This window comes from Oryza sativa, chromosome 9 (genome assembly GCF_034140825.1).
Source record: "Oryza sativa Japonica Group chromosome 9, ASM3414082v1".
Taxonomy (NCBI): domain Eukaryota; kingdom Viridiplantae; phylum Streptophyta; class Magnoliopsida; order Poales; family Poaceae; genus Oryza; species Oryza sativa.
Window position 1 is genome coordinate 16,932,664 of NC_089043.1, and position 15,878 is coordinate 16,948,541.

Sequence of the window (15,878 nt, forward strand, 5' to 3'; positions counted from 1 at the left end):
GATTTAATGTTACTTTAATTACTCAACAGTTTTACTGCTTTGCTCAATAAAATGTTTTACAACCGCCTTTATGCAAATAGCCACAAACCGTCCTTGTGTTCCCCTTGCACGTCTGCATCGTTGGTGTGGCTTGCTGAGTACGGTAGTTGTACTTAGTCTTACTATTATTCCCCCTTTTCAGAAGTGTAGTGCTTCTGAGCTGAAGACAGAGTTAGAAGACCAAGGCTCAGACCCCAGTTAAGTTTTGCCTGTGGAGTGGAGCTGAAGCCCCGCTAGGATTGCCTTTTTCCGCTGCTGCCGTTTTCTTTCGGTGTGAGGACTAAGTGCCTCTTCTGTAAGTATTTACGCTTTTATTTATGTTTGGAACTGTATATTACTTGTCGTTTTGTGTACCCTGGCTGGTCTTGGACAGGGATTTAATGCACAAAATAGTCTGGAAATTTGGGCTAAATTTCTAGGCGTGTGTACCCGACGACAAAAAACTGAAGGATCTGATACTCACCGAAGCTCATCAAACTCAGTATTCAATTCATCCCGGCACTACCAAAATGTACCAGGACCTCAAAGAGAAATTCTGGTGGGCCAGCATGAGAAGAGAAATAGCCGAATTCGTCGCACTCTGCGATGTTTGTCAACGAGTCAAAGCAGAACATCAGCGACCCGCTGGACTGCTCTAGCCCCTTCAGATCCCGGAATGGAAATGGGAAGAAATCGGAATGTTTACCCAACGGATTTCCTAGAAAACTTCCACAATTTTTTTTGCCCCCAAAACTTTCAGATTTGTAACCATCGAATCGTTTCGAGATTTGTGCATGAAGAGAAAAAAATTGCTAGATAAAGAAATTTTCACACATGCCATGCGTAAGATCCCAGGGCTATCTAACCAAACCATCGTTGAATGCAAGTTTTAATAAGCTATATCGTAGTTAGTACAGTTACAATGTAATTGTATTTTAGTTATACTATAGTTGCATCTAAAAGCTTTTGACCCAAAAAAAAAACTTACGACAATTTTTTAGATACTCCCATTACTCAATGCGTTAGGCCATAAAATGGGCCTCCAGTAGTTTATGATAATGTAAATCATCACAAAAGATTTGCCATATCAGCACATTCCACATCACAACATTCTACCACATAGGATCCATGTCATCACGATGTCCACGCGATGGTACAATAGCAATTGGTATATGATGTTTTGGGTCGTTACAAACGCTATGAAGAATGGCATATCATCATAACTTGTGACAAACACCCCTTCTTCATCACACAAGGTGATCCTAGACGCATCTCCTGTGATGAAGCCATTTCATCACGAGGTCAGCAAAAAACTCTGTTCTATTATGAATTTTTGCATATTTCTGATAAGAATGGGTTGTCATACCGAATTCCTTGTAGTGTTATTTTAGGGGGTTATTTGAACCGGCATTTCAATAATTTAGGGTGTAGAATTAGAATACCCGATTTCATACTTAAACCAACCTCGATACTTTAGACTTTTCTTTCCTGAGAAGAACAACAATACTATTCTCTCAAACTATCAAGTGGTTAAGTCACATTAATCAAACATAAGTACCAAGAAAACATCCTAGCTATATTGTAAGTTTAATCATGAAATACAACCTTCTCTAGTAGTAACTTCGTTGTCACTAAATTTGTGCTCCCTCCATTATTTAAAAGATGACATTGTTGACTTTGGGCACAACGTTTGAGCATTCATCTTATTCAAAAAATTTCGTGAGTATTGTTTATTTTGTTATTAAAGGAATTTAAGCATGACTTTTTTTTTTTGCATATATACACTAAACTTTTAAATAAGACGATGATGCAATATCATAAAAAAGTCAACAATGCCATCATCTATTGAAAAATAGAGTAGTAGTAATAGAGGAGTACTACTAGGTGTTTTTTTTATTTGATCATGATAACGTAAACGTTAATTGGAATAACTCTGGAGGTGTAATAGATAATATTGTATCTATTAGCGTATCTTTGGTACTTGCATGTATTGCCTATTTTATGTTATGTCGTTCCTCCTGATATTTGTTCCGATTCTATTTCGGTAAGTCGATTGAGAAGATGAGAGAAGGATTGAGCCGATATGTACTTTGCATTATCATCAATTAGGCCAGATGTAATTCAGATGGTAATGAAATATATATAATATATTGGATTAGAAAATGTAAAGATCTGTATTGATTCTGCTACCACCAGATAGCACCATAAAGATTATCTAATAAATTTGACTCTCTTGTTAAAGAAATCAAACATTTTTTTTAAGACACACCAAGCTCACCAACGACTACGAGCGTATTTTTCCTCACCATCCATGTGTGAAGAAGCATGTAGTTGGCCAGCCACAGGGGAAGCCAGCCGGTGAGGTAGTTAGAGTCGAGTTTAAGGATGATGAACATTTCGGGACGGAGGTTGACGAAGGCGTCGTCAGGATCTCACCGGAGAGGTGGTTATCGCTGAGATCGATGTAGGCCGGATAACTAAAAGAGAATTCACTGCAATTTTTTATGCTCACACTCACCTTTTTTATTATTAGCATAAAACAATATAAAAGTATTTACACCAGTTAAATATGCCAAATGTGTCTTGCACTTACATGCTAACTAGTTTGAATAAATTTGTACGTAGGGAGTTATGAAAGGGAAAAGAGAGGGATTTCGAGGAAGCTTTGCATTTAAATTTAATATTTGAATTCTCAACAATTTACATATATCCAAGGTGAATTTTTGAGTCAAAAAAGGAAAGACTGACCTGAACAATTTGAATTCATTTTAAAATTTACAAATAAGCTTGAGGAATTTCAGCGAAATTTTAAACCACAATCTTAACCTTATTTTCATAACGTATTTTTAAAATCTGAACCTTTAGGCCACTTCAGCCAGACAGGCATGGCAAAATAATAATGTCACACTAATTTAAATGGTGCAACAATATTTATTTAGCCACGCTGATCTAGCTAACGTGGCAGCGTCATTTGGCTATGCCACCCAGGCTAACGTGGCATGATAAAATTATCACGCTTGTTAGAGGTGATGTGACAGTGTTATGTTACCATGCCAGGTGAGCTGGTGTGGCTAAAATGTTCAGATTTTAGAAATAAATTTTTAAAACGGTTTATTTTTAAAATAAAATGAAAAGTTTAAAAATAATAATAATTCTCGTTTTAGCTAGTGCACTCGGATGTTTCAACCTCACGCGAAACTACACGAGCTATTAGCACATGATTATTGAATAGTAATTATTACAAATTTAGAGAATAGATTTATTTGTTTTTTGAGAAACTTATACATAGAAAATATGTTATAGAAAACTTAACGTTTAGTAGTTAGGCTTTGAACGAGAAAATTATCGCTTTGTCAGTTTCAAAAGCACTTCAGAACTTGGCTTTAGCTTTCCACCAACTTTACCTTAACCACCACCCCCTCGTTTAACTAGGCGCGTCACACTTTTAAACTTTATTTTTTTTATTTCTCGAAATAATAGAATTCTTTGTATTTTGAAACAGAGTTAGTATATTCCTTATCGCCGATGAGGTTAGTTCATCGTCGAGTTAGGAGAAATGGATGGGAGTCAGAAAAGAAGCGACACCAAGGAGGGAATTCAGACTTATCTTCTCCTCTCTTTCAATAACTCACCGGATACACTACAGCGCACAAAATTATATGTACTCCCCGACTCTGAACCTCACTACTCGCGTGCACATACTCCGTCTATATATTATACTACCTCCATATTTTAATGTATAACGCCATTGACTTTTTATGTAACGTTTAAATATTTGTCTTATTCAAAAATTTATGTAATTATCATTTATTTTATTGTGACTTGATTTATCATCAAATGTTCTTTAAGCATGACATAAATATTTTCATATTTGCACAAAAAATTTGAATAAAACGAATGGTCAAACGTTGGTTAAAAAGTCAACAGCGTCATACATTAAAATACGGAGGGAGTATATTATTGTTTCCTAATGACGTAATCTTAGACACCATTTTCGACATCAACATGATAAAAGTATTTCATATACTCCCCTCCCTCCGTTCTAAAATAAGTGAAGCTTTTATGTCTGACGACGTTTGACCGTTTATCTTATTTGAAAACTTTTTACGATTAATATTTTTATTGTTATTAGATGATAAAACATGAATAGTACTTTACGTGCGACTAACTTTTTTAAATTTTCTCATAAATTTTTCAAATAAAACGGACAGTCAAACGTTGAACACGGATTCCCACGACCACTTATTTTGGGACAGAGGTAGTATTTTACTAATTCCGTCCCAAAATATAACAATTTTTAGTCTCAGGATTTGTCCCAAAATATTACAACTTTTCCACCAACATTCTAGGCTCCCATCGGATGGCCTATTCAGCCAAAGAAAAAGCCAAAATTTAAATTTTCAAACTTAATTTTGACATTGATTTTGAGATATTTTCAACGTAGTTTCTTTTTCAGCATTGGCCTTTAAGTCACCGAGAACACATATATAAAAGTTTTACCTACAAATTCATTTTTATTCTCTAATAAGCCGTTTTGGCTTATTACGAGAAAAGCCAAACGATGATTCCCAACCAATCACAACCCACTATCATTCATTTTTTCCACCTACATTCACTACTCATCCAATCACAACCCTCCGCCACTCACTTCTACCTAATCTCTTAATAACTGTGTCAAATCCTAAAACTTACTATATAGTGAGACGGAGGGAGTAGATGGGTATATAAACAAAGTCGCATTCTAGAAGATTCTATATCTCTGCGACGTCAAGATCACCAAGATCCCTCTTGTTCAAGGCCCTCCCGTTGGCAAGTTTGACACCACATCCCAACAGCACACAGCTTTCCAATCAACCACAACAAGCCACCACCCTTGGATCTCAATCCAACGGCCCAAACACCCCCGCCTCCGGGCCTTCTCCTCCTCCACACCGCGCCGCCGCTCACGTGTCGCTCTTCCAAAGCAAAGAAGAGAGAGAAAAAAAAAAGAAAATTCTCGAAGCGAATGGAGAAGAGCAGCACCGCCGCGGGAGGGAGGAGCAGCACGCCGCCGCCGCCGATGTACACGGACGAGTTCGCGCTCGAGGGGAAGAAGCCCGTCAAGAACCCCTTCGTCCCCATCGGTACGCGGCCCTCTCGATCTCTGCCCGCGCGAGCTCGCGCGCGGTGGCGCCCTAGCTGTGGTTTCTTGGTTTCTTTGTGTGTGTGTGTGTGGGGGGGGGGGGGGGAGCGGGTAGGATCGGTTTTCCTGTGGTCGGGTCGGTTGTTGATGGTTTTGAGAATCAGCGTATTGAATGGGTTTTGTGGGATTCGTTGGATGGCAGTTCATGGGAGGGGGGAATCTAAGGCAGTAGTTTTACAGGATTAAGGATGAGCTTGGTATGCTTATGTACTTCAGCAAAATAATGCTAAGTCTGGAAAAAAAATGTGAGTATCATTGCTTGTAGTGGTTCTTTTTTTCTTTCACTTACATGTTAGGAATAACATTGAGACTAGTAGCAGTGTCGGTGCAGTGCACATATTATGAATTGGTGAAGAAAGTGAGAATGTCCCTTCAAGTTGAGGTGATTAGGAGATGTCTATTTTGTGACCTTCTTTCAAGCAGATTATACTTGAATATTTTGATTCATAAGCTAAGCTGACAGAACCAGTTTTTCTCCTGCCCCTCCGCCGGATTTTGTTGGCATGAATTTTTGGCTGAACTATACAGTAGATGTAATTCAGCTTTGATGGAAACTCGGTGGGCAACATTCTGTTGATCAGTTGATCTTTGGGATTTCTACTATCTCAAGCTGCACACACTCAAAGCATTTATGGATAGTTGGATTTGGGTATGCAGTGTTATAGTTGTGTACGGATGTAGCAGAGAACTGCGAGGCCCTCTATGAATCTAGATGTGCATTGTGTTCACAAACTTCTGATTTGTTAGATGTGAATGAGTTAACTAGCTTAAAGGCGCATTCCCTGAAACTTCTGATTTGTTTCATATAGCTATGCATGGAGTTGTAGTTTCTAATGTGAAGTCACTTAAACTCATAAAATTGTCTCCTCAAGTAACTTACTCTTATCTTCTAATATATCTTTAGTGGACAATATTTTTTTCCTCTTCTCACATGTGTGTGAAGCTTATTCAAAATGTGGATATTCTAGAACTTAAGAGGATATGTTCTTAGACAACTTAGCAGTTTTTTTTTCTTTTTCTTTTTTTTGAAAGTTTACTTTTTAGATATCTACCACAGCTTCAAGTTATGAATAATCATCTAGGCCTATTAGTTCTGGTGCATATGATCCGTAGCCAGGGCTATGAGTTTCCAGGATACTTCCAATTCAGTCATGTCTCGTGTTGCTCAATTGTCACTTAATCAATTTATAAAGTTCAATTCTTGCTGCGCTGCATTGTTATGGATGGTGCAATCATGTTGGTACGTAGTATAATTTTCCAAATGAGTTAGAACCAAAACATGGTTCACGCTTCCCCTTGCCTGTTAGGTGTTAACTGCTGAACTTTATCTGTGATGAAGTAGGCATAGCAAATCAAAACATGGATGCTATCTTGATGTTGATATAGTATCTGGGAAATTTTATGCCTTTCCACACAAACATTTCTCAGTTGCCTAATTAGAAATGTAATAATTTCAGGTGCATTGGTCACTGCTGGTGTTCTGACGGCCGGCCTGATCAGCTTCCGATATGGCAACTCTAAACTGGGTCAGAAACTGATGAGGGCTCGTGTGGTCGCTCAAGGAGCGACGGTTGCTCTGATGATCGGCAGTGCCTACTACTACGGTGATCAAATCAAGCTGTTCAAGAAAGGGTCAAGCCCTTGAAGACAAGTACAGGAATCTTCATATCTATACTTAGTTTTGGGCAAGATTACGCTGTTCATTGTTCCTCCAGCCATTGGGGTTTAACCATGTTGTTTTCGCCTGGCACGTGGTAGCTAACAAAAACAAGATCAGATTTGGATTTGCGCAATTACTAGGCTTTGAATAAAAAGCTTTTCTTTCGTCGACTTGACACCAAGTTATGCATTGTATTGGAACACAGCACTGTTAATCGAGCGAATGGGTAAAATACATACACAGTGCAGACCTGTGGCTTGAAAGCTGCATCGTGTCACCTACTCCTATGTCTATGCATATGTGATGAAAAAATCATGAAAAAAAAATGAGAAGAATTGCTTGTTCTTGGTTGTATGGACAACTCCAATAGTTTGGATCACCACCCAGCTTCTCATAATCAATTAGGGAAGTCTGTTTTTAACATTGTAAGAACTATAGCCCTTGACGCCCAATTTCATTTCATATAAGACTAAAAGAGGAACTTGGTTTACAATATTACAGATGCAAACCCCGGCTAACGAAAGTGCACAAGTAAATACATCATTATACAACAAGAGCCATTCCTCGTAAAGGCATAGTGATTTGTTAGTTTCTGCACTTACTATACAAAACTATATATATACTATTATACTGCCACCAAAAGCCGGTCCAACATGGTTTCTAATTCCATCTTGCCACCCACAACGCAGCGAACACGCCTGAAGAACACAATCAATTAGCATCACATCACACATGACAAATCCATATCATGACTTGCGTTGAAACAAAGTGTTAACATTACTGCAGCATGGGAATGGTTGGGATAAATTAGCATTAAATAGCCAGCCTGCATACTTACCGCTCACACGTTCAGCAGTGCATCGAAGCATCTGGAGAATAAATGTTCAGTCCCAGCAGACCTTAGATAAGTTGGACCAGGCGCTCTCCAAGAGTTGGCCAGACCGACAGAGATAACTTGTCAGGAAAATGGCCAACCCGAAGAGTATTGGTCTGGGGATATGAGTACACCCTGACCAGTGTACTGCTCCCACATACTTCAAAATAAATAATAAGGAACTTGATGCATTTTCTGGTCCAAATAACATTAGGTGCTTTCCAATTTGTCAAACATTTTTCGGGCCTCTTCCAAAGGATCTATGTGAAAGGCTTGATTAACCCAATAATTCGGCATGTTCCGTACTGGATGTAAATTAGGAAGCTCTAAATTAAATCCATTTAGCGTGTTCGCATTTAAAGCTGATGCAATAACATTCTGCAAAAGTGCAAAACTCGTCAAATAGCGACACTGAGAAAACTATTATACACATACAAGAAAGCATCAGATATGATTGAAATGTAGTGATCAATTGCAAATTCAAAATTCTCTAATGGATTACACAACCAACACTTTTTCTTTCTGGTTGACGGATATAGATAGACTATTATTGATAGACTGGTAAAACAATGTTATGAAATACTGCTGATATGATATGAAGCATATTTAGGAGCACATATAATTTTTAGCAACCAAATAATTCGTAGTAATCAACTAATGCATAAAATGAACTCACCAAAGTTCCCTTCCAACAAGCATTCAGTATGATAGATTTCAAAAGTTTCTCTTCTGAGCAACTTAAGACTTTATTGAGAACAGAAGACAACTCCAAGTCACGACAAGAGATGTCGGGAGGAATCCCACAGTTTCTTGCAATGATACTTTTGTGCTTCTTTAACAAACTTTCTAGAAAAGAACCAACAGTCTGTTGGATGTTTACTCCATCTTTTGAAAACCTCGAAGTGACAGAAGAATTCATAACTGCAACCTCTTGCAGCCCGAGCAACAACTCAGCCCTTGCATCATCAGCCCAGCAACAGCACAAAGAGGATCCATCATCTGTTAAAAGCATTAAGTTGGATAGAATAAATTAAATACCCAGTGATCCATGTAAACCAGAAAAGGCAAAACACCCTTTCAAAGAAATGGAAGTTATTTCATCTAGTACTGTAGATGGTGGATGCAGCAAAAAGAAATTGTTGTGAGACTGATCTCTTACCAACAATAAATCCGGCTAGTCTGACTTTTACATTTATTGTTTCACATCTTGATTTTGAGGGTTGGAGGCCGTCCAAAACCAACACATGGATTGTTACAACCTGTATTAACAACGATAAAAATGTCAAATGGTTGAGCTTGAGATCATTCACAGGCAGAACTTAACTATAAGATTTAGGTGTAAATACAACAAACAAGTATTAAAAAGCAGTGAAGTGAAACCTATCCATGAATTGAATACAAGCACAAAACAGATTACCCGGCATTGGAATTGAATGGCTCTATTTTCTGCTAAATGTTTATGACTTAAGAAGAGCAAACACGAGGAAACTCTGCCAAGTGAACCATCCTTAAAGCAATCAGAAATGGGTGGTGTAACAACACATTCTTCATTCAGGTCAGCAAGACTGATGGAGCTCACTTCAATATATGTTAGTGGGGTGACGAATAGCTCATGCTTGCTGCCAGAAAACAGAAAAAATTATAGATATCAAAAAACGTATCATCAAATTTGCAGAGCACAAAATATGTTGCAGGCATTTGCAGTGATTTGAGTTCTAATTTAGCATATGCACCAAATACCTATTCCAACAAGGATTAAGAACATTTAGTCCACCAGAAGTTTGGACTAAATAACATATCAGTTTATTTTAGTATTTGAGAATAAATAATTTTAGTATGAAACACAAGTCGGACTAAAAAATAGGTGAATGTAAATGATTATGCACACAGAACTGCCATTCAACAGAGATCGTTTATTTCATATACAGTACTACAATCAAGCAAGAAAACAGATGTGGTAGTGTGCATTGTGCAATGCCTTTTGTGCTATTAGTTCGATCCATTGTTTGTTCTCATACGTCCAGAAAAACTCAGGATTTTCTATCTCATCCCAGGTAAGGATTAAAGATGGAAAGTGTTGCCGTATCAAATCAATACTCTACAAACAAAGGAATGTAGAGCTATCATTTAACTTTGACTATTCTCAGGTATGCTGTCTAATCTAAATGGACAATACATGTTTTACATTCGTACCAGAGTGAACCCACAGTATTCAGTACACATTCCACCTACCATCTAGTACGACATGCAGGTTTACACAACACTTTAGTAAGAGCTAAAAGGAACATGACATACTGTGTCAAAAGGACACGGTGGAACGTCGCAGATGCCCCTGGTCCTAATCCAACAGGATAACCATATTTACTTAGGTAACCAAAGAGCCGCACCTGCAAAATAATGCCATGAAATGGAATTCCAAGCAAACAAATACCTGTTAAATTGAAAATAATAAGATTGGCATTTACCCTATGGTTATCGTCAGTAACATGGATACATATACTGGACTTCTCATTACCAACCATGAATTTTTCCTTCTTACAGCCATATGGATGGATATTTTCTACTTTTCCTTGTAATGATATCAAATCCCCTTGAACCAGTTTATCCCTTTGCAAGTTAGAAGATCCAGAAGGCATTTTTGGCACCCTAGTCTTAATGAACGATGAGATACTTAGAACTTCATTTGAGTAAGAGCACAATTCATTGAATACATTGCAAAAAGAGTTGTATTCGTCCATCTTTTCATCACAGTGAAATTTCAAATGGAAGTCACAATATTGATGGAAATCATTCCAAGTATGCACTAGCTTTATCTCATTATTGACAGCTTTTCTGGAAAATGGCTCATCCATCTTCACTGAAGAAACTCCAATAGATTGATCCCCAATGGTCTGCTTTATATTTATAGTACCATTAAATGTAATAGCAAGACTCCAAAATCTACTCTGATAACCTAGTGAAACTTTACTAATTTGTAAACATCCACAGCCTTTCATGGAATAATTCATACTTTCAGTGGAACATTCAAGAAGATAGTAGCCGCCGATCCGCAGTGACTGTTATTTGATCATATAGGTTAGTAATACTATCTCAATATCAAGGCTAAACATGCAAATATGAAGCAATGCAGAATAAGAAAATAAGCTTCAATAATTGATCCTAAAAAACATACCTGATATTTAAACCTTCCATCCTTAAATTCCAATAAAATCCTAAAAGTGTGATCTCTTTCGCCACAAACAGTATCGTTTACAATAGTACTGACTGATCCACAAGAGTAGATAGACACTAGAGAACCACAAAGATTGGTAGTTCCAAAGCTTAGTGTGCATAGAATATTACACGGTTTTGCCGTATACACTTTGGAGTTACCAAGTGAAGGAATGCATGAGATTCTAAAGCTCTCAGCATGCTCAGAGCATTCATCTAGCTCAGTAAACTTCAAATCATATGGCAGTATCACAGCCTCAGCATACAAGCTGGGCCCTGACAAGTTTTGATGCTGAAACTGAAATAGCAAAATGACTAAATGAGAACATAGTCAAACACTAATTGGCATGATAAATTGATAATTCCAAAAACCTCAAGATAGATAGTTTAAGAGTAAAGGTACTCACAGTCTTATTTGCTGGAAATATATGTGTTAATTTGAGCAGGTGAAACATTTTGGCACAAGCATTGATTTGCAAAGGAATTGATGAAGGACCAATTCGATTCAATTCACTCCAGTTGATTATAACATAGATCTTGAGGTGATTTAGTCTTTTTCGGAAAGATAGATGTTCACAAATAGCCTTGCAGGACAATGGATCAGTAACATCATAAGGATCAAGGTAAGCCATGGGACCTTCAAGAACTACTTTGTAATCATTTATCTGAATAACAAATGGAATAATCAGAAAGCAGTGTTGGATATACATTGCTGAAAAACAATGGGGTCAACTGACATAATAAAATTCTATAAACAAAAAAGAACTTGTTGAGGATGATGCATAGGCTGGAGACCGCTGGGCACTTTTCATACATGAGTATGTATTTTCATTTGAGTGATAGGCGACTGCAAATTTGGCACCAGAGTAGTACAATAGAAAGAGATGAAATACCCACCAGCATCAGATACATCTTACTGGTGCAAAAAATCATTGCAGAAAGCACTAAAACATACAGTAGGAATGTTCGTGCTGAGAAACTTACTACAAATTACTGTCTTACTAATATCCTACATAAAACTTTTGATTTCTATAGTTTTATAATCTTGAAATTTGAGCATTCCAATCAAAATGATAGCTGATAGATGTCTCAGGTTATCTTACAGGAACTACTTTGAAAAACTAATAAAGCATATGAACACTACCAATAGTCCAATACATTGCATCAGTACTTGCAGTATCAGTTTTGGTAATATCACTAAAAAAACTGTTCATGCTTTAAAATATAAAGTTCCACGTCCCATAATTCATGAAAATGAATGATAAGGTATTAATTATATCAATTGAGTAAATCATGAAGGTCACCGTACTGCCAACAAAACATCTATAAGATGAACCACATGCAGTATATATATGCACTAAACTGTGAGCATAACCTCGTAGATGCTGTCCATACAAACATTTGGTGGCAGATCTGGTATAACAACATCTATACATCCTGTTGCATCAACCAACTGCAGTGTTCCTGACACCGAAGATCTCTGTATGCAATAAAGTCACAATTAGAATTATTAGCCTGCAAAGTCAAATCACGAACAAATCATAATAGACAACACGTATATATCAAGCTTGTAAAATGCTACAAGACAACTATAAATCAAACATAAAAAAACAAAATTCACTTCCACCAATATGTAGCATCCAGGTTTTGAAAAAAAAAATGCAATACACACATGCCTACCCTAATCCAATAAACCAATTAGTGGTTATCGTTTTCATCTCCAAGTGAGCGTCTGAAGAATCTTACAAGTTAACACCCCAAGCATCATATGTATAATACAGGGGTTGAATATGGAGAAAGAAAAACAAATATCATAAATTTTCAAGCAAGTCACAAAATTTCAATGTTACCTTGATTCTTCCCACTAAAACAGAACTCAGATCGCTGCTTGAAATTAACTTTTTTGCAGTACCAGGATAGGAAATCCCATCACACAGATATTGGTGGGCCCCCTGGTTCTTGTCCATTTCTTCAGTGCCATTCCAAATTTTGAGCATTGTTAATATCCACAATGATTCACATTTGCATATAAAATTAGCAAAGGGGATGACCTAATCAAAGTCAATTGTTAAGGATAAGCAGAAGGAAAAAAAAAGAGAGACAAATTAAGTTACAAGCATACAAGGATATTACCAATTTAAAAGTTTCCAAGTTTAATTCAGCTCGAGGACTGCCGCAGTTATGATTGGAGAATTTCATAAAGAAATCATGCTGTGCAACAAAAGTCAAGTAAAGTTCAAGGAAAAAAATTACGAACATTAAAAAGGATTAATGTAATGAGCACCATGATTAAACACCATGTAAAGTACCAAATTAGTAGAAAAATCACTAATGGTATGAAGACATTATGAGTGATTACATGCTGTTCTACTACCATAAAAAATGTTTCATCCACATCCTATGGTAGAAATGAGTCAAATGACTAAACCTAAAATTTATCTATCAAAGAACTATTTATGATTATTTCTGTCTTGTGCAAAATTAATCATCAACAAATATACTATGTAATCCCTCTAATGTGTTTGCTGCAAGATGGCCACAATTTAGGGTAAAAAAGTATGACAAGTAAGTAGAACAAACATATATTGTGCTAGTTTTGATAGGCAGTATGGAAGCTAAGCTTTTTCCTTACGCTGTTAGCATACAAGCTGTTAATTACATTCAGCTCTGAACAAGTGAACATCACTAAGTTCAATCCATCAAGTATGTAAGGAAACGATGCAAAATGTACTAGGAAATCATATTCATACATTCATGAAAACACATATACTACTCACGAACTTGCCTGAGGTTTGGAACCCATTGAAGAGAGAACTTTAGAAGCATAAGTGTGGACCAATCCGTGCGTCTGTTGATACCTTGCAGTTCAAGAGTCCCAGTCAAGTAAATCAGCAGACAGTGAAACGAGTAGCATATTAAGTACTCAAGTATGTTAAGTGTTCTGACAATGTAATACAAAATTAGCAACTTACATTTTTAGAGCCCAAAATCTCTTTCTCAGAAAATAACTTGGTGAATTTCTGTTTAAAGCATGGTATCAGAATTAACATCCTGGAAATTGAAAGAACAAATAAGCATACCGTGAGAAGAAAAAATGTTTGTCCTGTTATTCATGGTATGTACATAAAGTACAGGTAGAATTATTAAAAATTCATACCAAAATCTAGCAGGCAGCTCAAAAGAGTCAACAAACTTCCCTAACAGACCCTTGTCCTCTGCCTTTATATAAGATCTGCATCAACAGCAGAAACAATTCAGTGACATAACCTTCTAAAAAACAATTCAGTGACATCTGCAATTTATCATACTGGCATGCTAAAAATAGTTCCTTCATACTTGGAGTCCACCAGGGAGAAAGAATTTATAGTGATGCTAGTTTTAATGCATGTTCCAAGTAGAAGAGTCCTTGTCCAAGCAAGTTTTAGACAAATTGCTCGACCATTCTTCACAGAAATCTACAAAACAGAAAAATGGAACAGTTATATTAACTTGAAGACATGACATTAAATAAAAGATCAATTTGGGAACCAAAATACAGATCTATACATACAACAGCACCAACTCGGAGAGAATGTGATGGAGCAAGATGCTGATCATCAATCAGCAACCATACGATCTTATCCAGCTCAATCAACATGCGTTGCATGTAAATTCCGGTGACGACGCCGGTATACACACCGCCGCAATCACCTGGTGACCCATCCAATTTCAGAACAGCTGGATAGGACGGGCACCATCTGAGCATTGTTTTCCTCGTCGACACCAACATGGTGTACGAGCCCTTCCTGTCAATGGAAACCAACCTTTTCTTCAACCCCGAGACAGACACAGGCCTCCCGACCATCCGCGCCAGCACCGGCCGCCACCAGCTTGCGGAATCCACAAAGTACACAAACTTCTCGAGCTCAAACTTGTGATCCTGGTCAGATTCTGGAGGTAACACCCTGCATCGACGGCACGCGCAGCACATCATCTCCGCGATAAACCCGACCGAATTGTCACCTCCACCTGCATTACTCTTCTGCCCAGCACGCGGCACGCTGAACACCACGCTCACCGACCTCACCACCCCAAACACATGGCCATGGGTGCCCGAATCAGGCTCCGCATCGACGCAATCGAGCGGAATCGTCTTCAGGAAGCCAGAGCCAGGTGCGGGCGTGCCCTCCTCCGCCAGGCGCCAGCGGACCACCTCGAGCACGCCGGCGCCGCCGTGGTGGAGGGACGGGAGGTAGTTCCAGGCGAGGACGTGGATCTCGCGGTCGACGGCGTCGGGGTCGAAGTCGAGGAGGTAGCAGCAGACGGAGGCGGAGGAGGCGGGAGGAGGGGAGTCGGAGAGCGAGAGGCAGTGGCTGCGGCACGCGACGGGGGAGCCGGACGCGGGGAGCGAGAGCACGCCGGCGAGGAGGACGCGGTGGGGGATGGGCGCGAAGGGCGCCGTGCTACGAGGGGTCGGGGTCAGTGCGGCGGCGGGGAGCCTGGGCTTCTTGCGGGGAGGCGGGGCGGTCGAGGTGGAGGGGGAGGAGGAGACGAGGGAGGCGGCGCCGGTGGTGGGGCGGCGTATGCGGAGGAGGTCGGCGACGGTGAGGCGGCGCTCCGCCGGCGGCAGCGGCATCGCTAGGGATTTGGAGGAAAAGGCGAAGGCAAGGCAAAATCGTGGGAGGGAGTTGCGCGGGAAACGAGGAGTCGCGTCCCCGCGGGACGTCGGGCCCACCTGGAAGTGGGTGAGTGGGTTGACTGGTCAATGTCTTAGCGAGAAAATTGATATTGTGCCATCTTCGAATACGGTTTCGTAATGTCGTCCTGCATTTTGGTTTCACTAAATTACCGTAAAATGCTCCTCGTCATCTCTTTCACTTTTAACTCCGATGGCCTCACCTCACTGGTTTAGATCATCGTTGCCGTGTGCTGTTAGAGAGGGGCACGGATGGGTA

General features: G+C 39.0%; 2 protein-coding genes across 2 annotated transcripts; one reads left to right on the forward strand and one right to left on the reverse strand.

The window, feature by feature from the left end:
* Positions 1–4,965: 4,965 nt before the first annotated feature.
* Positions 4,966–7,123, forward strand: LOC4346912 (RING-H2 finger protein ATL48). Its single transcript, XM_015755163.3, has 2 exons — positions 4,966–5,141; positions 6,658–7,123. Exons 1-2 carry the CDS (start codon positions 5,024–5,026, stop codon positions 6,843–6,845), a joined length of 306 nt encoding a protein of 101 aa, XP_015610649.1. The 5' UTR covers positions 4,966–5,023; the 3' UTR covers positions 6,846–7,123.
* LOC4346913 (CST complex subunit CTC1) lies at positions 6,761–15,589 on the reverse strand. Its single transcript, XM_026020487.2, has 17 exons — positions 14,495–15,589; positions 14,281–14,399; positions 14,102–14,176; positions 13,917–13,995; positions 13,730–13,792; positions 13,078–13,155; positions 12,795–12,995; positions 12,320–12,424; positions 11,352–11,609; positions 10,907–11,242; positions 10,200–10,790; positions 10,030–10,121; positions 9,152–9,353; positions 8,894–8,993; positions 8,411–8,733; positions 7,699–8,112; positions 6,761–7,558 (listed from the first exon to the last, which is right to left on the reverse strand). Exons 1-16 carry the CDS (start codon positions 15,557–15,559, stop codon positions 7,945–7,947), a joined length of 3,855 nt encoding a protein of 1,284 aa, XP_025876272.1. The 5' UTR covers positions 15,560–15,589; the 3' UTR covers positions 6,761–7,558; positions 7,699–7,944.
* Positions 15,590–15,878: the final 289 nt, after the last annotated feature.